The 21,713-nt window shown below is 50.4% G+C and overlaps 10 protein-coding genes across 10 annotated transcripts; 7 read left to right on the forward strand and 3 right to left on the reverse strand.

Annotated features, from left to right (window-relative positions):
* Nucleotides 1-2,694: 2,694 nt before the first annotated feature.
* Nucleotides 2,695-4,970, reverse strand: MIND_00972700 (Non-canonical poly(A) RNA polymerase PAPD5; the record flags this gene model as incomplete). Its single annotated transcript, XM_037366338.1, has 10 exons — nucleotides 2,695-2,715; nucleotides 2,769-3,344; nucleotides 3,397-3,530; nucleotides 3,574-3,796; nucleotides 3,842-4,047; nucleotides 4,094-4,263; nucleotides 4,312-4,482; nucleotides 4,535-4,754; nucleotides 4,805-4,842; nucleotides 4,942-4,970. 10 exons carry the CDS (start codon nucleotides 4,968-4,970, stop codon nucleotides 2,695-2,697), a joined length of 1,788 nt encoding a protein of 595 aa, XP_037217750.1.
* Nucleotides 4,971-5,731: 761 nt separating this feature from the next.
* On the forward strand, nucleotides 5,732-6,804 carry MIND_00972800 (uncharacterized protein; the record flags this gene model as incomplete). The annotated part of the gene is made up of 3 exons (XM_037366339.1): nucleotides 5,732-5,782; nucleotides 5,831-6,636; nucleotides 6,687-6,804. 3 exons carry the CDS (start codon nucleotides 5,732-5,734, stop codon nucleotides 6,802-6,804), a joined length of 975 nt encoding a protein of 324 aa, XP_037217751.1.
* Nucleotides 6,805-6,910: 106 nt separating this feature from the next.
* On the reverse strand, nucleotides 6,911-8,627 carry MIND_00972900 (MYND-type domain-containing protein; the record flags this gene model as incomplete). Its single annotated transcript, XM_037366340.1, has 2 exons — nucleotides 6,911-8,191; nucleotides 8,244-8,627. 2 exons carry the CDS (start codon nucleotides 8,625-8,627, stop codon nucleotides 6,911-6,913), a joined length of 1,665 nt encoding a protein of 554 aa, XP_037217752.1.
* Nucleotides 8,628-9,505: 878 nt separating this feature from the next.
* MIND_00973000 (uncharacterized protein) lies at nucleotides 9,506-10,580 on the forward strand (the record flags this gene model as incomplete). Its single annotated transcript, XM_037366341.1, has 7 exons — nucleotides 9,506-9,670; nucleotides 9,724-9,819; nucleotides 9,869-9,889; nucleotides 9,934-10,206; nucleotides 10,256-10,345; nucleotides 10,394-10,414; nucleotides 10,464-10,580. 7 exons carry the CDS (start codon nucleotides 9,506-9,508, stop codon nucleotides 10,578-10,580), a joined length of 783 nt encoding a protein of 260 aa, XP_037217753.1.
* A 120-nt stretch (nucleotides 10,581-10,700) lies between these two features.
* MIND_00973100 (Glyco-hydro-79C domain-containing protein) lies at nucleotides 10,701-13,207 on the forward strand (the record flags this gene model as incomplete). Its single annotated transcript, XM_037366342.1, has 9 exons — nucleotides 10,701-10,981; nucleotides 11,033-11,061; nucleotides 11,112-11,204; nucleotides 11,255-11,391; nucleotides 11,441-11,835; nucleotides 11,968-11,978; nucleotides 12,029-12,198; nucleotides 12,247-12,441; nucleotides 12,491-13,207. The coding sequence occupies 9 exons, from the start codon at nucleotides 10,701-10,703 to the stop codon at nucleotides 13,205-13,207; spliced, it is 2,028 nt and encodes a 675-aa protein (XP_037217754.1).
* A 223-nt stretch (nucleotides 13,208-13,430) lies between these two features.
* On the forward strand, nucleotides 13,431-14,468 carry MIND_00973200 (Uracil phosphoribosyltransferase; the record flags this gene model as incomplete). The annotated part of the gene is made up of 8 exons (XM_037366343.1): nucleotides 13,431-13,676; nucleotides 13,729-13,797; nucleotides 13,847-13,912; nucleotides 13,960-13,998; nucleotides 14,050-14,116; nucleotides 14,149-14,231; nucleotides 14,285-14,341; nucleotides 14,388-14,468. 8 exons carry the CDS (start codon nucleotides 13,431-13,433, stop codon nucleotides 14,466-14,468), a joined length of 708 nt encoding a protein of 235 aa, XP_037217755.1.
* A 582-nt stretch (nucleotides 14,469-15,050) lies between these two features.
* Nucleotides 15,051-17,202, forward strand: MIND_00973300 (Pyruvate decarboxylase; the record flags this gene model as incomplete). Its single annotated transcript, XM_037366344.1, has 8 exons — nucleotides 15,051-15,200; nucleotides 15,251-15,336; nucleotides 15,385-15,462; nucleotides 15,512-15,655; nucleotides 15,709-15,823; nucleotides 15,878-16,192; nucleotides 16,240-16,380; nucleotides 16,426-17,202. The coding sequence occupies 8 exons, from the start codon at nucleotides 15,051-15,053 to the stop codon at nucleotides 17,200-17,202; spliced, it is 1,806 nt and encodes a 601-aa protein (XP_037217756.1).
* Nucleotides 17,203-17,734: 532 nt separating this feature from the next.
* MIND_00973400 (uncharacterized protein) lies at nucleotides 17,735-19,477 on the forward strand (the record flags this gene model as incomplete). The annotated part of the gene is made up of 1 exon (XM_037366345.1): nucleotides 17,735-19,477. The coding sequence occupies one exon, from the start codon at nucleotides 17,735-17,737 to the stop codon at nucleotides 19,475-19,477; it is 1,743 nt and encodes a 580-aa protein (XP_037217757.1).
* A 619-nt stretch (nucleotides 19,478-20,096) lies between these two features.
* On the forward strand, nucleotides 20,097-20,834 carry MIND_00973500 (Lactoylglutathione lyase; the record flags this gene model as incomplete). Its single annotated transcript, XM_037366346.1, has 3 exons — nucleotides 20,097-20,306; nucleotides 20,354-20,723; nucleotides 20,770-20,834. The coding sequence occupies 3 exons, from the start codon at nucleotides 20,097-20,099 to the stop codon at nucleotides 20,832-20,834; spliced, it is 645 nt and encodes a 214-aa protein (XP_037217758.1).
* Nucleotides 20,835-20,887: 53 nt separating this feature from the next.
* MIND_00973600 (uncharacterized protein) lies at nucleotides 20,888-21,681 on the reverse strand (the record flags this gene model as incomplete). The annotated part of the gene is made up of 2 exons (XM_037366347.1): nucleotides 20,888-21,377; nucleotides 21,425-21,681. 2 exons carry the CDS (start codon nucleotides 21,679-21,681, stop codon nucleotides 20,888-20,890), a joined length of 747 nt encoding a protein of 248 aa, XP_037217759.1.
* Nucleotides 21,682-21,713: the final 32 nt, after the last annotated feature.

Here is a 21,713-nt window from a genome sequence, read left to right on the forward strand (position 1 = left end):
CGCCAGCTTGTGACACTCAAGGATGTGACTTTTCCACCCATAAAGCCTTTGACGCGCCATTGCGAAGTAATGCTCGTCAGGGAAACGGTTGAAAGACAAGAATGGGAGTAGAAGACAAAGAGGGCGGGAGTCACGTGTGTGTGTGTGTGTCATGCCGACTCAGCGACGCAAGCGTTTGGCACGGATAGTTCACTTTCAATAAGACTGGATGCACGTCGGCAGCAACGGTACTGACCCTTATGTAAACTCTATATTTTCTATGAGCTCTCACTCGGAGTCATTGTGGCCTTTCAGGATCTCAAGAGTCAAAATGTGATGCAAACGATGCAAACAGTTGTTCCGCTGATTCGTGATGGTAAGCGCTTGTTCTATTCTTCTCCCCTCGCCCACACACCAACTGCTGCTAAGGCAATCCTTGTTTTGTTGTGTTTCTTGTCTGCTTTGCTCTACGTTTTTGTCCCGCCACAACAAGGCTGGCTAGCCATGGTTGTTGCCTCTACGCAAAATGCTTGTCTTGTTGTATTCGACCGTTGCGACATGCCCAAGTTAAAACCCTCGACAATGGATGTACCATACGACCAATCCAATCCCCTTGAGATCCACTCATACGGCTCGCCTCATCCAAATGCAGCAATTCTACACACATCAACAGTTTGCCTCATCACCTCTACCATCACCGCTCTATTCGCCGGTGTGCTCCCTTGTGGACAGCATCCAAGAAGCCCGGAAACGACTAAATGCACGGTTGAAATGCCCCGACTCTACCAACTTCAGCCGCTTTCCACTTGCTGGAAAATGCCGGGCTGATCAATTTGATTACATCCTACCTTGCCATTGCTTGGGGAAGCCCACCTGCGCCCATGATTCGCAGATACAGGCTCGCATATCTTATGAGCCTCCGCGAAGGTCTGGCTCCGCAGAGTACTACCAGTGGACCGCGTCCTTCCCCAAATTGCGTTATGCTGGTAAGCATATTTTCATCTGGTTCGAATAATGACATCTCACGCTGCCAAAGTGTCCCTACCTCTTGCTCACGTCCGCCTCGACTCACGCGTGCTGAAGTACTACCATAACTACATTGATTCAAACCCAAGAGTAATCCTTGGTGCCCTTGCTGCGTCCCTCGAGTTAGGAATGATGGTCACTATCACTCTCGACGACCTCTACGGCTCCAAGACGGGAACACCAAACAGTATCATTTTCCTCGGTAAACGGAACGAGGGAGGGAACAATGTTTTACTACACCAGATTGCATACCGGTGATCGAGCCTCCCAACAAGCTGACTTAGACGCATACTTAATCTTATTCTTTATTTAACGCCGGTTTTATTCAAGCTATCCTGGATAAATATATTGCCTTGCACAACTCCCTCACCTTCCGTATGTCTCCCAACGATCTTCAAAGACAAGCAAACCCCTCGCAGCAGCCTTTGGCATTGCACTTCTGACCGCAGTTCGGTATCCCAAAACGTTGTGTGTGCCTACGAACGTGGTAAACGACATCACCCAACGGAGCGTCGTGACACTGGAATGCTCTGCGATAATCCCGTCCAGCTCACCAAACGCGACGGCCGAGTATTTGTCTTGGCGAGCCCCGCCCAGAGGAACACTAAGCGAAAGCTCCTCGAGGGCAGGAGTGACCGTTTTGGAAAGAATGTTTGCCAAAAAGACAGGCAGGACCCAATTCGAAAGGCTGCTGTTGGCGAATGTGATGACCAAGATGCGCAATCGGGGCAAACGCGTGGGTAATGCAATGTCTGTTTCTTTCCTCATAAGGGCTGGCGATGCAATTTGAGACGAACAGAATGGTATGTAGGAGGTAAGTACTGACTGGTGAATTGGAGGTCAAGCCGTTCTAGAGTGCAGGCAGTCGTGAAACAGAGCCGAAACATAGTTTGGCGGTGTTGATGGTTTTCGCAGAGTATCAAATGACGAAGGGATGCGGTATATCGAGCGAATTCTGGCCGGAGTAAAAGCTGGTTGATTGTTGGACTATGCCAGAAGCATAGCTCGTCTATCGAAGTCACATCGCCGACTTGAAGCAATGAAGGAGCTTCATTGGAGAGCCGCACATCGCTGAAGGTAACGGAGGCAGCGGCAGCAAACGCGTTGGTGACAACTGAAAGCCGCAGTCTGTCGAGGCTCCAGAGCGACAGCTTGGTCATGGAGGTGTGTCTACATAAGAGTTGGATACACCAATCCACGGTATCTGCACAAAAGTCGAGCAGTCTCTGGTCTGCCGAATAATTTCCCTGAATGGTGGCGTCACGGACATTTCCCAATTGCTGGAAAACGAGCTCCGCCGATTCCTTGACTTGTTCCCAATCAGCAACATCGGCAGGCAGGTAGACCAGGACCTTGGTCACATAGCCAGCCAAGTAAGGCGCCTCCTCAAACCGGGCGAGGACTTCCGAGTAAGCATGGCGTTTGTACACCGCTCGAGCGCAGAGGTTGAGTGAGGCCAACAGACGTTGTTGGCACGGTTTGCGAAACAGAGAGGCAGCTAGAGAGCAAGCTTTGAGAGACGAGAGGTACGGTATTTGGTCAATTATGAGATAGATGAGCTCTGGAGGTAATACTGTGGACATGGAGGTTTGGGACAAAACGGAATTGATCGCGGTCACAAATTTAGATTTTGAAAACGATAAGCTACATTTTCAGTGTTGGTTCTAGTCCGTAGCGCAGTGACAATCTTCATCGGAATGGTTCGATGATCTGCAAACGAATACATAAACAGACATTTTGCGATGCATTCGACCTCAACCTACTCGTCGCCGTTTCACACCCTCGTCTTCTCGTTCAATAACCTCCGCCTTATCCCTCTCCCTTGGTTTCCGGCTTCGACTTCGATCTTCGTTTCGACGAGGGGGCCACTCTGAGTCGAACCATACCTCGGAGTCAGCAATGCGACGAGTCGGTACAGCTCCGATGAAGGCACGCATTCCAACAGAGCTTTTGCGGGTTCCGTCTGTTCTTCTTCCGTGACGAGATGATTCTGTTCTGGGCGAAGGACTTCTGCTTCTCCGCTCGCGACTCATCCGATCTTTTGCCCGCTCGTGATCTTCCACCCGCCTCAAAAGCGATCCAGAGCCAAAGCCCATCCCATATGGAACGTTGGCTTGGTCTCTCCGTAAAGAGCCTTCCGGCTTTCTATTGCCTGCAGCTCGTTTTGCCTCCGGTTCTCCTTCGACTTTGCGACCATTTGAGGACCGTATCATGGTTGCCAAACGATCTCTATGAGTAGTAGAACTTGCCGAAGACGCCGAGGAGGAAGAGCGCATCATTCCGGTGGCGAGTTTTCCCGAATCCACCAGGGAGTGAATATGCGCACGCTGGTCCACCATCTTGGAAAGTATAAACCAAAACGGGATAGATAGCTGATCGAGAATAACATGCCGATTTCTTCAGAGCGAACAAAGGAGTGAGCAGACTCTCATCTTCCTTGGATAGCTGAAGAATTTGGGCGTATGCTTCCTTGAAAGCCTTTTTGACAGTCTCAATATGACGTGTCGGTCTCCCAACGTCGTTAGCTTCGAATGCTTCAGTAAAGAAATATGCAAGGGTAAAACATACTTGGATTGACGAGACACTGGATCACGAGCGCGTCGGGATTTTTACTTGCTGTCCAATCAGCCGACTGTTTGAGCATGACCTTTCCGAGCGTTACTGATATGTATGACGTGGTATAAGGAAAATGAAGGCCATAATAGAATAGGAAGTCGGCCAACAGTGCACCGAGTGATTCGGTTACCAAAGGTTTATCAAGATAATCTTGTGGTCGATGACTGGGATTCAGCTACCAAAAGTAAGAACGGAAATGGCAAGACAAACGACGGCAGACCTGAAGAAAGCTAATGCACATGCAAATTACAGCATAGCTGCCCAATCCGCCTGTGGCTGGATTGTTTAACCCGCGTTGCGCGAGAAAGGCCTTCACGACCATAACGAGCGGCCGAAGAGCTGGCATGGTGGACATGTAACCGTTGACGATCTCGACCGCACGGACTCCGTCAGTGTTATTGATCCCCAAATCAACATTCACAGACCCTTGAACGAATTAACAACCATAGGCACAACTATGAAGAACGCAAACCGTATTCCGGAAGGGTCTTGAACTTGACGATGGGTACTCTGGCTCTAGCTTGGAAGAACACGTCGTCCGAGATTCGTGCGCTCTTCAGCATCGAAGTAATCAAGTAGAACGCGCGTTTCTTTTCAGTAGCGGATATTTCCTCCTTGGTCACCATGACCAGATCGAGGTCTCTAATGGGGGTTTTAGTTGAGCGAAATGATTCATGCGTAGAAACTGACGCGCCAGGAAGAGACAGTCCAGTCACCGCGCTGCCATGGACCTTGATTTCGCCATCAGGCAAACGAGACCGCAAGGTCCTCTGTAAAACCGCCAGAAGATTATCTCGCGCGATTCTCTCCTGTGCGGTCTGTTGGACGTAGTCCACGAAGGTAGCGATTTCACAATGCATCCTGGTTTAACCAAGTTCAGTGGGAAGAAAACACATTTAATTTTGGATCGCACCTCTGATCCAAACTCATGATCGAGGTGTTGGGTATTGTCGCGAGCCATGGGCTGACAAGCGGCTCCACCACCTCCTGCTCACGTTTTCGTTTCTTGGAGGGAGGAGGCGGGCCCACACGGCCTTGCATTTCGACGGCCCGGGGGTCAATGTCGGGGGGTAAAGGAAGAGGCCCTGACTGGCCGTGTTCGACGCTTTGGGGCCCCGGCGAGAGCTCCATGGCTGTCGGCAGATGAAACACGGGTTGAGCAAGCCATGCTAGGCGAAATCACCTCTGCCACGAGCGCCGCAAAACGGTTTGAAATAAGTGCTTCAGAGCGTGTGACCACCAGTGAACGCGGTCACACCTTCTCCTGACACGCGTACGACGATGAACTCAGACAAACAACCAACCTTCGTCCTAGTTTACCTCTTGATAGACGGTACCGAGGTGGACATACTGTCTATCCCCCTTTTCGAATATTTTGCACACGACCCATTCCGTGACTCAGTCTCCTTTTCATTCCCAAAGTGCAGGGCGAGCTATCAATTTGACACGAGCGACGCTCAGTGAGGTGTTTTTTATATGCGCCGTGATGTGCTATATGTACCTCGCGATTCTGACTCATCTCAGAATCGCTGCATTTCCCTGATCTCAACGCACTTAACGACCATGAGGCCAAATTCTTAAAAGCGCATTGACCCAATGCTGCTGGCATGCTGAAAGGGACAAACAGGTTGTACTGACGAATGAATAAAAACTTGGATTCGAGGATCATGCCTTATCGATGCAGGATGCTGTTATCAAGCCAAGATTATCTTCTCGCCACTGACAAGTTCCTGTCGAAGTCGAATCAGCGCAGTAGACTGCGCACCCGTTGGAACGCTCTGCTTGTAAATAGCCTTGACGGACAGTGGGGTTTCCGAGTTCAAGGCCGTGCTATACACCACAACAACTACAAACAATGTGGAGTTTTTGTCGCTCCACAAACCACCCATAATTCTGCAATCAGCTGTAAACGAGCGAGAACTTCGGAGAACTGAATGGTTTCGTCAATCCTGGGATCGGCGGTCAGTGACGAAGTTACGTCACACATCGGTTGTCTCTGCACGAGGAGTGCTGCGTATAACAGCTCCTCCTTAATTCTGATGCCTACCACACCCGCTCTCGACTTAAATACGGCCACCACTTGACATTGGCCCAGCTTCCCGACGAGTCAATGGCTGAGTTCACTGGTGAAGCTGGCGCTGCCCTCGCTTTCCTTCTTGGCGTTCGTGATCTTCATTTTATTCATCTCTACCAAATTAACACCACCCAGTACTTCGCCGTCTTCATATGGATGCTCTACGGATTTCTCACGCATAAATTCAAGTGGGGCTCGCGCTACCTGGCACTGTTTATCCATGTCACTATTCGATTGGCGTCGCAAGGCTGCGGCGTCGGGTTTGGCATTTTGGGATTCCGGAACACAGACCTCTTCCTTGCATTCCTGATACTTGGGGCGGAAGGGTACTTCTCTCTCGTGTTATGCGCCTTTCGCTTCGTCATTTCATGGCATCAACACAATCTCGCGTCCGGCGAAAGTTGGCTCGAGCCTCGCGACCCCCCTGGAACCAATAAAGCACGCAAGGCTCTTGCGTTCATATTCTTGGGCCCTTTCGCATTCTTGGTATACCGCGACAACCCCATGGTTGGCTTCCATTCTGCCCTGATCCTCGCCAACACAGCTATTGTCGTCGGTGGCTCGTACCTAGCGGGGGCAGACTACTCTCAACCCGACTCCCCCGACACTCAGCGTCGTTTGCGCGTGTCCAAAATAGCGCGGACAGCGGGGCAAGCCGTCTTTCTCGCAGGAAACGCTGCCCTGCTTGTAATCATCCTAGTTACAATGCGCAACAACCGGCGCGACGGCGATTCACGCAAGCGCAAGGGAACCGTTCACCCGACATTGATTCTGTTGTTCATCGCGTGGTTTCCTCTTATTGTACGTGGGATATTCGGCATCCTACAAGCATGTGTCTGGAGCCTATCTTACTACAATCCCGAAAACTATGGCCCGAATGGGTTCACGCCGCGCTTCACTGCTATCGAGTACTTCCTAGGAGTACTTACCGAATTCCTTGCGTGGGTTTATCTTCTTCATTACATTGCCTGGAGCTGACTTGTTCCTGTAGTTGTGTGTTGTTGAATTTGACGTATTTCACGTCAAAGAACGACCCCAAGAAGCGAGACATATTTGCGGCGCAGGAAAACAAGAAGGGTGGTGAAGGGGAAGCAGACGCAGGAGTATGACGACCTTTAATGTTATATATTTATTTGCTATACCAAGCCTCCGCCTATTTTACATTACTTGCCCCATGAATGAAATGTTGAACCTGCGATATAAGAAACATCGACTTCATAGATCAGGCAACGGGTATGGATTTTGCAAGAGGGCCTCCAGCCGTTTCTTCTTCTTGAGCTCTGGAAAGAGCCCAGTTATATGCTGGTGCAGCTTCCCCCCAACACACACGTTGTGTAGCTCGACCGGATTCACATCCTTGCGCTCGAATAACTTGGTATAAATACCCTTCAGGAATTCGTACTCGGCGTCCGATTTGCAGTTCATGAACCCATAGTCGACGACGATAGAGGGTATCAGGGTCTGGCGGGAGCTGTCTGAGCCGAGCTCTATGTGCTGCTTGAGATACCAGACGGAGGGAAAGCCGGGGAAAAACTTGGACTGGAGGACATTGGAAAGGTAAGGATGAAGTAAGCGACGAGAACCAAGACCGTGAGCATCCATAAGCTCCATGATTTTCGAGGTACGAAACGCGTCAAGGAATTCATCATAAGACGAGCAACGCTCCCAAAGTAATTGGTAGGTCAGACCGAGGTGATCCTCCTCTGCAGCGTCATGACACGTGCAGAATCCAAGGAACACCCAACTGTCTTCTGCGGGGCTAGGATGGCAGATTTCGAGCTGGGCAACGAAGATAAAGAATCCAACGTCCGTTTTGGACCATCGGAGCCTTCGCATCGCTGGGTGAATTTCCTTCATGGACCTGCATGGATCATTCGGCATAATCGAGTTCCAGAGTTTCAGATGGGCTTCCTTCACGGTGTTTTCTAGACTGGAGAGTATATGGTCCTTCGCGGGGGCGGGAAGCTGCAGGTCAAGGACAAATTTGTGTGTTTCGAGCCATGGCAGAATTCGACTGGTTTTCCAATGTGGCGCCTTATGCAGCAATTTCTCGATCTCCTCCAACAGGATTCCTTCGTTTTTCCAGCGCTCTACAACCATAGGATGTGTTCCTTCCTCGAAAACAACGCAATAGAGGTCGACTAACATAGACTGGCCCTGACCATCAACACGATCGAAGCCGTAAGACTCGATTACTTGGGAGTCAGATGGAATTTTGGACTGTTTAACTGCGCTTTGCAGGCGATCAGCCGAAGAGAGAGCCTTGTTGGGGTCGCAGACGAGACGATGTCTGGCTTTCCAGTCTTTCTTTTGGCAGGGGCCTCCGCAATACCACACTTTGAGGCATTTGCCGCAACGCTTCGTGGCAACATTCCCGCAGGCTGCGCAGCGATGACTTGGGTTGATGGGAGCCACCGCTGATGGGGACGGGGAGAATATATGCTCGTTCCGGAGAAACCATGGATAGTAGCCCCCACGAGCATTGGAAGGAATACTCTGAACATTTAGATAAGCTGGCGCAATGGTGCCTTCAAATATGCGGGCCCACCTCAAATAGCGTCTTTATATGTTCCTTCAGGGTGTTTTCGGCTCTCCATTGGTTGAGTCGACTCGGATTGACGCTCATATGCTTGATAATACCGATGTAGAGACCGAGCAGGTTTGTCTTGCCATCGGCTCCTCCTGCTTTGTCAAAACAGTAGTCAATTAGGGTCTCCGCATCGTCTGGAAACTCGTCCGCGAAAACAGCAGTGGTGAGCTTGTCAGCTGTTGTGAGTGGGCGAAGCGGGCTCGCGCAGTGCCGGGCATGCCAGTCCGCGTGGTCATCGACGCAGAACTTGCTACAGTAGCGCATGTTGCAACCTTTAGCTGGGCACTTCCTTTCGCTGGCGGCATCAATAGGACGTTCACAGTAGTCGCAGTCCCAGGACATGATTGGGCTCGTGTTGGTGTGCCAAGGGTAGTTATAATGCTCGGCCAACCTGGGGGGTGGAAGAGACAGCGGATTCGGGGTTTAGAAGGAGAAGACGCCAATAGTGGTCACAGACGCCAGTGGCGCTCTCAGGCTCATCGCTTGAAGTATTCCTAGGAAGATTATATCTGCTTTCCGACGGAGTGATTTGAAATGAGCGTGCTCACTGTTATTAGGCCCAAGTCCATCGTTCTCACCACGCATTCACAGAATAGTGGGGGAACGAAATGTCATAGTGCACGTGACTGGCCTCACATCTTGCCTTTTCCTTCTGCGCGACTGATTGGCAGTGATTGCACTACTTACTAGTATGTATCGCATTCGGGTTTAGTGGGCTCAATTGTACAGAAAGGGGCTAAATATATGAAGACTCTACACAACGGCGCAGCGACAATGTCAGAGTGTCAATGAACGAGCACTGGCAACAGTGGCAAGTCTTATCATTGACACAGATCCGGGTGTCATCATTCGCTGCTCGTTGGCCTTGGGGCTGAAGATATCGCTAGGGCAGCCGAAGCTCCTGCATTTCTGAATTTGCTCAAAATGAAAAGTACAAGTCTTGTTATGCCGAACAATCTGCATTTTGTCGCACCAAGTGGCCTTTATGGGGACCGCAGCCAGGATTATAGTGCGGAGGAGTCTCTCAGTATCCACATATGCAGCCCTCAAGTACCGATTCAAGACTCAACTCATATCAATGCACTGCCAACGTCATTTTGTCTCCAACTCCAACTCGCACCAGAAGACTCACGTTGGGGCTTTTCCTACTCCGCTCCATTTACAGTGCTCGCTTCGACTTGGTATAAAGCACGAAAGGCTACGGACCATGCCCATACACCATGTCTACCGCAGAACCCACTGGACCACTCTGTGCCATTGGCATTTACCGAGCGCCGGCCAGCGATCCAGAGACGAACAACAAGTTCAGAAGCGAGATGAAGAAGTTCATGCATGATGCTCATGTCCTCCCTGCTTCCAAGAACAACCTGCTGAAGCTAAATGTGGTAACTACTCCTTCGTCTTTCCCAGCCATAAAGCTCAGTACCGGTGGTTTCAGGTCTACCAAAACGACGAGCTTCAGGAATCTGGGGCACTGAGCAAACTGGGCTTCCCACCAGCTCCTGCTACTGTGGTCGTGACTGTTGAAGCAAAGGTTGGGTTGTGTCTGCAGCATTTGTTGTCGTTAAAACATAGATTTCCAGACCAAGCAAGATATGCTGAAGGTATGTTCAACGGCACTTGGGTTTGCTTGCTGACGCGATAAAAGTGCCTGGAAGACTCCGATCTCTGCAACCTAGTCTGGAATGGCGCCTCGTTCGGGCTTCAAGATGGTGCATGTGTATTCTCGGCCGACATCGTCACCAAGATCGACCAGTACAAGAGCCCCAAAGGGCACGAGACCTGTCACGGCCTTTTCGTCTTCAAGATTCCCTCCGAATATCATTTCACCGTTGGGGAGTACCACAAGAAAATCGAAGATATGGTAGACAAGTTTATCGCCCTTCCAATTGCGCAACAGCACCTCGTCAAGCACACTATTGTAAATATGTTCTACTTACGTTGACGTAGTATACTGATATTTTGCGTAGTGGCTTCAGAACCAGGAGTTGGACGAGGTATTCAGACATTGGCGTATGCCCGACCCGGAGAAGACAGTTGTTTTGATGCTGGAATGCGATGTTAGCGTTCCAAGCTTTCTTGTCCTTCCATGAACTCACAGACCGCAGACTTGGGAGAGCATGAATGAGGTATAATGTCTCTCTCTTGCGACTTGTTGACACTTTCTTACCATCCCAGCTCCTTACAGATGACCACATCCAGCGCATCATTCACGAGGCCAACGCCGACTTCAAGATTCACGAAGACAGTAACTGTTTTACGGGAGATGTAGTTAATCTACTGTACGAGTATTGAGTGAAATGAATAAATGGTGGTCTGTCTGGCTATAATTGGGCTGGTTAAAATTAGCCTCATCACCGCACCAAACGGCAAGTCAAATGCCTGTGCTCCATCTACTCTCTTCTTGTCCCACCCATGCTATTGGCGTTCCTTCTCGTGGCGTCTGCGCTTTTGCCTGGCGCAAAAGCAGGCATTACAGTTTACAGCGTGCCGAACCAGGTCGTTTTCGCGACAACCAGCCTGAGTGGCTCAGCAAGTGCACCTGCATATACTGGAGTCGCTGCTTACAACCCCACAACACTCATTCCCCCGCCAGTACCGACTCCAGCGGTGCCGAGCACATTTAATATCCAACTCAACACTGGCGGCACACCTGGAGCCTCCATCGAGCAGTCGGGAGATTTCATCGGCTTTAGGTACGCTCCTCCGTTGGAAGCCTAATTCGTGAGACTGAGACAGCTTCACAGCGTTGAAATGAGCGTATCGAATCAAGTTTGTGAGTCGACAGCTGTCTGGTGCTGTGGAGATGAGTTGACGAGAATGAAGTGGGCAAGAACTCGACACACATTCAAGTCCCTTTCCTCAATCTGCTCGGGAACATTGTACAGCGTGCGGGGAGTGTTCGGGTGCGAGTGGGAGGTCGGGTTTTGCCCCTTGTTTGAATCAGTGACTGGCTAAAGTTTGGTTAGGAAACTCACAAGAATCGGCCACCCTTGTGGATGCGTCCAAGATTCCAGATGGCCGCATTTTGCAGAAGAATCTGACTGGGGTAACCGGCACCACCCAGACCCCGCCTCTCGAGTTTTCCGATGACCTGTTGTACATGGTAAGCAATCTATTGCTCCAAAAGATAAAACAGCACTCATACGTGGCAGATGTCCAACATCTCTTCCCTAGTCAACGTTAAGTGGTTCCTCGGCATCCCCTGGTTTGTCACCAAGCCATTCGACCTTGCCATCGTTGGTGCCGCTGAGCGGATTCTTGGTGACAAAGTTATCGGATACCAAGCCTCCAATGAGCCTGACCTCTATATCGCACACGGCCACCGACCCTTGCCTGGAGCCTCCAGCTATGGCCCTTTCGACTACTTTGGGGAATTCAGCGACTTGCTGACCCAACTTGCTGCGAGTGGACTGGACCCAACTGGACGCGCTGCAAGCTTGCTCATTGGCCCTTCGGTGGCTGATGCGACATGGACACCGGAGATGGTTTTCGATACGGGTTATGTCGATGCCTACAGCGCCAACTTGGCCTGGCTGAGTGTGGAAAAGTGAGTACGCTTGAAATTGCTTGGTTGCTTTTATATGTACGGTTTTGCTTGGCCGTGGCTTGGCATCCCATTTGATCCGTCCTTAATTTTTTTTACGCAAGTTCTTGCTAACCATGACCTTCCATCCCCTAGGTATCCAACCGGTGCGAGGATTGACATTATACCTGTGGACGACGCTGATCATATGCTATAGACAACTGCGCTGCCGCTTTCAACACCGGTGCACCCATCATTGACCCTCAAAGCGTCTTCCAAGATTTCTTGAACCATACTGCACATACGTCGCTGCTTGCACCATACCTCAACAGCACTGCGTTTGCTCAGTCAAAGAACAAGAAAATGCTTATGTTCGAGACCAACTCAGTGATTTTCCTCGTCCGCGTCCTTTCTTTCTTATCGAAGTCCTCTTAGGCGTCTTGTGGTGGCTTTGGTGGTATCTCGGACGCATTTGGTGCCGCGTTATGGGGTCTTGACTACGCCCTTCAGATGGCGCACTCTAATTTCAGCGGGGCCATGTTCCACGTCGGTGGCCAGAACGTCTTTTATAATCCGTTCACGTCTCCGCCGACTAATCAGTCCTCGTTCCACCAATGGACCATCGGACCAGTAAGAGTTTCAGGAGCTGCTTTATACGCTAAATCTGACGTATCCTAAGATTTACTACTCTGCTTTAGTCATGGCGGAAGCCATGGGTGCCACAAACCACACTCAGGTTCTCGATCTTCAAGCCAACAACAATAACGAGTTCACTCCCGCGTATGCGATCTACGAATCGGGCAAACCTGCTCGCGTCGCGCTCTTCAACTACATCACGGACTCTACGGGGAAGAGCGATGTTACTGCTGTGATCAGTGTAGCTGATGCAACGGGAGCTGGCGGGGCAACTCCGACACAAGTAAGAGTCAAATACCTCCAGGCTACCAGCGTCGCACAAAAGGGGTCGTATACGTGGGCTGGGCAGACGTTTGGTGGCAACTTTGCCTCAGACGGGCGTCTGACGGGAACCGAAGATATAAAAACTGTGGACTGCGATGCCACGGCCAAGACATGCTCGGTTAAAGTTCCAGCACCAGGATTCGCTCTTGTCTTTTTGGGCGGAGATGATGCTTTGACGGAGAACAAAGGCGCGCCTAGTCAAACTTACTCAACAACGGCGCTAACGAAGACGGTTAATACGGCCACAATCAATCCGAGCGTCCTCGCAACATCTAACGGACATGGCGGGGTCGGAGACCCACTGCGCTTCAGCAACAATCAACTCGGGAGCACGAGCCATGGGAGCGTAAATACTGGAATGAAGACCACGCCCGCAATGAGTCTTATTGTTGGCTGTGCATCCTTGGTTGGCGCGGCTCTCGTTGCTATAAGATGATTAAGTATATCCTGATGAACTGCTTGCTCGCTGACACTCCTTGCTTTCCCGATGCTTTCACAATACTGTAATACTCGATACCCTGGACTGTACATATACTAGTATTAGAGAGAGAAAATTGCTTCGTATTGATAATAGGTGGGAGTCACGCCGTGACGAGCGAGAGTGATTGACGAGATTTGCCTCCGACGCGTTTTTCCTCGTGTGCACGGCTAGACCATCGATGGCCACCTCTTCACCTGTCCCACCACCACAGCCAGCAACGAACAAGTCCCAGATGAACCCGCTTCCACCATCTGTTTTTACTCTGCCTCAAACCGCCCAACTGGAGGCCCTCTACACTATCATTCGCTCAAAGGAAACCAGTCGTGGGGACTTTCTATTTTATTCAGATCGCATCATCCGCCTACTCGTGGAGGAAGGTTTGAACCATCTGCCTGTGGTCAAGAAGGTCGTCGAAACTCCGACTGTAGGTCGATCTCCGCGTTAGGTTGCATCACCTTGCTTACCTGCCCCTATAGGGAGCAACTTACGAGGGAGTAGGCTTCGAGGGAAAGATTTGCGGCGTGTCGATACTGCGAGCGGGTGAGGTGCGATAGCCATGACCCCAACTTGCTCCCATATCAACCGGATGAGCAGGCTATGGAAGCCGGACTGAGAGAAGTCTGTCGCAGTGTCCGCATTGGCAAGATCTTGATCCAACGGGTGAGTGCTAATATTCAATTCTACGTGTCTCTGAGATGATGCGGCAGGACGAAGAAACTGCTCTCCCCAAGCTCTTTTATTCCAAAGTTTGTTCTCGATCGCATACCGAAAATAATGCTTACTCCTGTCGTGTCTAGTTCCCTCAAGACATTGCCTCACGTTATGTGCTCCTTCTCGATCCCATGTTAGGCAAGGGGCGAGTTCGTTCTCTCAAATGTCTCTGAGACATAAAATAGCAACTGGTGGCTCAGCGATCAAGGCCATTGAAGTCCTCATGGAAAACGGTGTTCCCGAAGAACGTATCATCTTCATCAACCTGGTTTGTCCGCCATAATGTCCTGCGTGATTCTTGACCGATACAAACATGCCTAGATTTCTGCACCGGAAGGGTTGCGCAACTTCTGCGGCAAGTACCCTCTTGTCAAAGTCGTCAGTGATGGTATCCTTCTCCGACTGCTTTTTTGAAGCTTGCTAGATTACGGGCTGGATCGATCAAGGTCTAAACGAGAAGGCCTATATTATCCCCGGACTGGGTGACTTCGGCGAAAGGAGGTAGGACGTCAAGTTTTGTGGCTTAAATGTTGCTCAATCCTGATAGGTACTGCGAGTAAACTGGGCTGTCGTTGCACTACTTTCACTCTAATACTCAGCATGCCATTATTATCAAAACCAATGCACTTTCCAACTCAATCTGACCACTTTCTGTGTTGTTATACGCTACGTCCGCTGCCGATGATCAAGTGAACCAATAAAATGTGTAGCGCCGCACATTTCAGAATGGTGCGGGTGATACCTAAGACAGCCAAGGTATTCCCAACCAAACACAAGTCACCTATACTTATTAATAGCTATGGACTTGGGAATTATATGTTATATTAGCGCTTCTGGTCAGGTAGCTGGGATACCTAGTCCCAGCAGATTCATAGGTAAGCATGCCCCGCCATGAGTTCGCGTAATCTTTTTCTGAGTTCTATTCTTAGAGAATAGATATTCTTGAACTTGACAATTAATAAACTTAGTCATTCACGGGCATGCTGCGGCCTTCTTGAGAGTAGTTCGAAGATACTCTCCGCATAACTCGCACTGTCTGAGTATTTAAACGGCAACAATGTCCTTTTCACAAGATCGCCAATTGGCGATGACTTCCGAAATGCCACCTGCTGCCTCCTTACAAGCTGAAGTCAACCGACTTCGTCTAGAGCTCCAAAGCTTGAGAGCGACCCAGACAGAAGAGCCAATCGAGATCGGAAACTACATTCTTGCTCGACTGAAGCAACTGAATGTCAAGGTTAGTGTTGGTTAATTCCCGATCGAAAATTTAAAACTTACCAACGACAGCAAATATTTGGTGTTCCTGGTGATTTTAATCTCGGCTTCCTCGATCTCGTTGAAGCGGATCCGGCGATTGGCTGGGTCGGAAACTGGTGATGATCTTGTTCCAGTCTTTTTAACGACGCTGACAATCGGCGAAGTAACGAGCTCAACGCTGCTTATGCTGCTGATGGCTACGCTCGGGTGAACGAAACACGGATTGGAGTGGTTTTGACAACGTCTGTCCGGCTCTTCCTGTGTTTGGTGTGGCATCACATATCAATGTAGCTTTGGAGTTGGAGAGCTCTCTGCCATGAACGGCATCGCAGGCGCCTTTTCTGAGATGGTTCCAGTTCTGCATCTAGTCGGAGTTCCCAGCACGGCCCAGCAGCGGTCCAAAGCCTTACTGCACCACACATTAGGCGATGGCAGGTACGTGGCTTGTTGGAAATGTGAAACCGTTTCCTGACGATTCGGCATTGCAGATACGATGCCTACGTGAAGGCTGCAGCAAATGTGACTATCACACAAGGAATTATCGTGGATGCTGAGAACGCTGGTGCGACGATAGACCGCGTCTTGATAGAATGCATCACGAAGGTTAGCTTCATGGCCTATCCTGAATCATTTTGAGTTTGAAATTTGGGATTATAGGCTCGACCTGCCTACCTCAGCATTCCAACAAATCTAGTCTATGCCAAGATTCCGTCGGAGCGACTGGAAAATCCACTTTCTCATAATCAGCCACCGAACGATGTTGAAGCCGAAAAAGCTGTCCTCGAAGAGATTGTCCAGCTTGTCGACCGCGCTAGTGCAAACGACAGTGTGGTCATTCTTGTCGACGTATGCGCAGTCCGCCACGATGCAAGATCGGAGGTCAACGAATTGGCGCGCAATACTGGTTTCCCTGTTTATGCAGCACCAATGGGAAAAACTGTGGTCCCAGAAGATTACGAACGATACGGTGGCGTCCGTAAATTTATTTGTGACGAGATAGACCATTAACCTGAAGCCAGATTTATATTGGGTCCATCAGTGATCCGACCGTAAAAGCAAAGGTGGAAGCGGCAGAGCTCATCCTGTCCGTTGGTTGTGTTAAGAGTGATTTCAATACCGGCAATTTCACTTACTCAATACCAGCCTCCAAGACTGTTGAAGTAAGCGTTGCTCGTTTTAGCATTCCTTGCTGACGATAGAGGTAGTTTCATTCCGACCAGACCAAAGTCCGACATGCAGTTTTCCCTGGTGTGGGCATGAAGCAACTCATTCCGCGTCTTACAGCCATGCTTGAGCCGTTTGGTTATAAGAATCGCGAGATAACGGCGCCACAACCATTCCGCGTTTTCCTCCCCCACGAAGATAGCGAGACGATTACGCAAGACTGGCTTTGGCCTCGCGTTAGTCAATTTTTCCGCCCCAAAGACGTGATCGTCGCAGAAACCGGGACCTCGAACTTCGGGCTCATCGATGTTCCCCTGCCTTCTTCGTCGATTTTTGTGAGCCAGCTGTTATGGGGATCTATAGGGTGGGCAACAGGATGTACCCTCGGCGCTGCATTTGCTGCTCGCGAACGTGATCTTGGGCGAACCATCCTCTTTACAGGCGACGGAAGCATTCAACTAACGGTCCAAGAGTTATCCTCCATGGTTCGACATGGGTTGACGCCAATCGTCTTTGTGCTGAATAACAATGGGTATGAAATCGAACGCTGCATTCGTGGTTGGGAGGCAGGATACAACGACATTATGAACTGGGAGTGGACTTCGTTGCTGAGGACACTCGGGGACGTCGATGGCAGTCGTTCTAAATCGTATAGGGTTCGGACGAAGAAGGAATTGAGTGTGCTACTCGATGATGAAGCATTTGCGGCGGCGGGGAAGATCCAATTGGTAGAGATTGTAATGAGGATGCATGATGCTCCGAGAGCGCTGAGGGTCCAAGCAGAGATGGGACAAGAGGAAAATGTGTATGGATATTAAATTTGTTGGATCGTTTGTTGACTCAGACTTGCGAAACGGTTTTAAGTGATGTGTCATAGACTTACTATGATCAGCTTTACTGTGGATCTGAGAAGAATGAGCTCACGTACTAGGAGACACACCTATACAGACAAAAAACGCCCAACAGTTGTCGAGGAGTGTGGAGGCCCGAGGGTAACATTTCTGCGTAAAAACACGGGAATATATGATTGATACCAAACTTCACCCAAATCAGTCAAAATTGTACCTTGAAGCACACCTTCATGTCCCCAGCCTTCAGATATTCACGCGACGGCAGCAACAGCGCGTCCACTCTCAGGCCTACTGGGTAGACGAGCCGTGCTGGTGCGACACCGTAGTATGCGTCTCTATTGAAGCTTTTGAGAGGGGCTCAAAAAGGCGCGTCAAAGTGAGACCAGTTAATTTTCCGCTCTTCTCTCTTCACCTTCATCTTCAAGTTCACATCCTTCGCAGGTCGAAGTCTACTATTTCAAATTTTGTTTTCGCCCGCGAACCGTCCGACTGCTCCACTATGTATCTGGCTCCCAACCGTCTCCATCGAGTTCGCAACCCCATTCCACAACTAAACATTGGGCCCGGCTTTGGCGAGGTTGCTGCTGCTCAGGATGCCGGATATACGGTTGTTACGCTGGATGGCGGCCCTCAGCAGGTGCAGACAATGGCGATCCCAACGGCGACAACCGATTTGGCTCCCTCACCAACTTTTGCTTCACTAGCTATAGCCACAACGACACCTAGCGCGACACCGACACTTGGCGAGACAACCACCGGTTCAGGAACTTATCAAAGGACGGCCCTGTACCACACCTCGACATATTTGACCTCGATTTCGACGACCGCTTCCGATAGCTTTTCGTCCTTGCCATCATTCTCGACTTCTAGCTTATCCGCGACTTCAGGCTCGTCGTCGATATTGAGTTCGCTCATGACTTCGGACTCACTCTCCACTTCGCTCTCAATTTCTTCATCATCAGCTTGGTTAAGCAGCTCAAGCTCATTTTCCACCACCAGTTCACTCTCGCCTTCGCCAATTCTTCTATTGTCTTCACCTTCGTCCCCATCACCATCCAGCAGCAGTCTGCCGCAAACAGTCACCGGGACACGCAATAGAGCACCCTTCTACACAGCCATCATTTTGGGCACACTCATCATTAGCGCGTGCGTTCTAACCGTTGTCGCTTTCTGTATTCGCATCCGCAATCGGCGCCGTAGCAAGCTGCATCCGATTCGTTGGGACCCAGTGACCCCCTCGACTTCCGAGAACAAACCGCCTTTCTCTTCCGCACGTGATGCCTCTCTTTCTGGAGATCGTGACGTTGGAGAACCTAGACGTGCCAACAACACACTTGACCGTCGTGGCTCAAATTCATGGGAGACACCAGCCAATCCATTTGCAGACTCATCGCAACCGGTGCATTTCCGGGACAGCGCGGTATACAAATTACCGCCAGCTGCTCCACATAGCAATGGACCATATCCAACTGCTCGACCACTTCCTGCGCATCTCAGAGCAACACCGAGCGTCAGCAATAGTCGAATTAACAGTCGGACCGGCAGTATCAAGTCAAATTTGGCCAGTCCTACCACACTCTGTGTCGCGAACGTTGCTCCTCCTCCCAAGCAACTCCGTAGTGATACCGAATTCGACTACCTTGGGGTCCTTCCAGCTCACGAGCAGCGTCCATCGGTTGGCACGCTCCGCGAAACAGATTCTCGCCCTCGCTTTATGTCGCTGGGTGGTCGAGGCTTAGATGTGCCATGGCGAAACGACGGTTTCAAAGAATTGGCCGGGGAAGCAGAGTCAGTGCCAGCTGAAGCAGAGGAAGGTGTGGCTCAAAGCTGGAGAGCAAGTTGGCTCAATATATTACAAAGTGTCACCGGTGCAGGGAAGCAGGAGGAAAAGGGGGACAATCTCACACCCGCCCCAAGCATGGTCGGTCGAGAGCGCAGACAATCTGTCAATAGGGAGCGAAGGGAGTCTGGGTGGGCGAAGTTTGCTGCTGCAGAATCCGTTGAAATGGATGGGACAGCCCCTAAACCAGACGATGGTAGTCTCGCTCCCCCTCCTGCCAGAGCTCAAGCTTCTGGCATGTCTTATGACAGCGAGAATTCACGCACTTACTTGCTTGCCAGACCAGGATCGGCATTTTTGTCAAGGGCCCATTCTGGGGCTAGTAGTGTGTACTCTACTGCGTCAGGGATGCCCCCCACGTCCACTCATACGCTTAGCTACCTCACGAATGGTTATTATTGATCTACTTGTTGTTTTCCCTTTCGAAGCAAATCCAATCCTTTCGGATATCACATGACTGACGTCATTTCGCGTTTGGCGCTAACCTTCACCAGGTAATAGTAAGGATTCTCTGCGCTCATGATATCGCATGTTCTCAGTGCCTTTTCTAGTACTTCTTACAAACCTTTGGCAACGCGTAGAGCACCCTCCATCTTACATCTTACCCAACACCGACATTTGGCCTTTTCAACGATGGCCACCGATATCAGCAAGTACAAGTTCAATCACTCCATGCGCGTCCCAAACAATGCAAACCAGACATAAACTCACAGAGCTACAGGCTGCGTGTGAAAGATCCAAAGGAGTCGCTAAAATTCTACTCTTTCTTGGGCATGTCGCTCATCAACAAACTTGAGCATCCTGACGCAAAATTCGACCTCTACTTTCTGGCGTACGACTCGGCCAATGCTGTCTCTCCAGGAAAGCACTGGACCGATCGCGAGGGAATAATCGAGGCATGACCTTGAATCCGTTCTTTGTTGTGACTAATTTCTATAGCTCACGCACAATTATGGGACAGAAAATGACCCGGAATACAAGGTCGTGACAGGAAACTCCGAGCCGTATCGTGGGTTTGGACATGTGTGTGTTAGTGTGGATAACATCCAAGCCGCTTGTGCCAGGCTCGAAGAGGCGGGGTATCGTTTTCCAGAAGAAACTCACTGACGGACGGATGCACAATATCGCCTTCGTTCTCGATCCGGATGGGTACTGGGTCGAGGTCATTTCGTTCAACGACATCGAGAAGACCGCAGAAATCAAGGAGACAAACCTGGAATCATATCGCATGGTCGGTTTCAACCTACTGTGATTTGATTGGTCATAACATATAAGCAGAACCATACCATGATTCGCGTTAAAGACCAGGCCAAGTCGCTCGCATTCTACACTGACGTAATGGGCATGAATCTCAAACGCGTGTCTGAGAATCCCAATGGCAAATTTACGCTGTACTTCCTCGGGTATGGACCTGCAGAGGGCGTGACCGGGGGCCTCGAAGGTTTATTAGAGCTTACCTGGAACTGGGGCACAGAATCCGACCCGGAGTTCAAGTACCACAATGGCAACGACCAGCCGCAGGGCTTTGGGCACATCTGTGTCAGCGTGGACGATCTTGATGAGGCTTGCAAGCGCTGGGAAGAGCTGGGTGTGAATTGGAAGAAGCGACTGACTGACGGGAGGATGAAGGACGTTGCATTTATTCTGGGTAAGTTCCATTACTGCTGCGATTTTTTGTCCTCATTATTTTTCAGACCCTGACGGTTACTGGATTGAGATTTTGCAAAACGAGGCCTTGAAGAAGCGTGCGGATTGGTGAAGTCATAAACAAGAGCATGTACTGGATCCCTATGTAAGATAACCGAAGCTGTTCTAGGATTTCTCCTGGGTTGTGACCTTCGACCGCATTCTTTCGCTCATTCCCAATATAGCAAATATCTCTTCGACCTCTGCCATCACCCAACCGAGCAAGACCACGGATATCACGATTGTCATCGGGAAATTCAGTTCCAAGGCTTTCCAATGGCCTCGGGAAACGAACGCCAGTACAATCGACCATCCCGTCGCCCGTCCCAGCATGAGATAGCCTCCACACGCACGAATTGCTTGCGCCGTTGCTATGCTTTGCGGCGCGATGTAGTAGAGCAGAACCGCGATGTCGCCTCCGATATCAGTTACGCCAATGCCGACCCCTGCGAAAACGGCGGGGATCGAAATCCATAGGCCGGCGATTCCCGGCGCTGACGGACTTGTGTTGCGCAGGATGAAAAGGATGGCCGCGAATGTGAGGGTGTGGTGGACCCATAGAATGGCGTTGGCGCGGCGGTAGGTCAAATCGAAGAGATAAGTAAGCATGATGACCCTGTTCAAAGCCTTGAGCAGCGTATTCAGCGGAGAATAGATGCGAACTTCGCGCAAAGATGCGTCCTGGTCACCAGAAAGCCGTCCCATGGTGTGGAGAGAACGACGGCAAGAACGGGCGGCAGTGAGAGTACAAAAATGAGTGTTTTTGCACCGATAATGGCGAAAATGGAAGCGATTGACCGTCGTCGTTCTTCTCCGTGGCTGCGAAATCGGATATTTAAGGCCTTCAAGAAAAGTTGGGCTCCCGCGGCTACTAAATTGAGGGCGTAAAGAAGGAATAATTCGATGTAGGGACTCTTCATGGAGGTTTAGTGTTGGGAGACGGCGGTGGTGT

This window comes from Mycena indigotica (assembly GCF_014461135.1).
Source record: "Mycena indigotica strain 171206Taipei chromosome Unknown Mind.scaff0008, whole genome shotgun sequence".
Classification (NCBI taxonomy): domain Eukaryota; kingdom Fungi; phylum Basidiomycota; class Agaricomycetes; order Agaricales; family Mycenaceae; genus Mycena; species Mycena indigotica.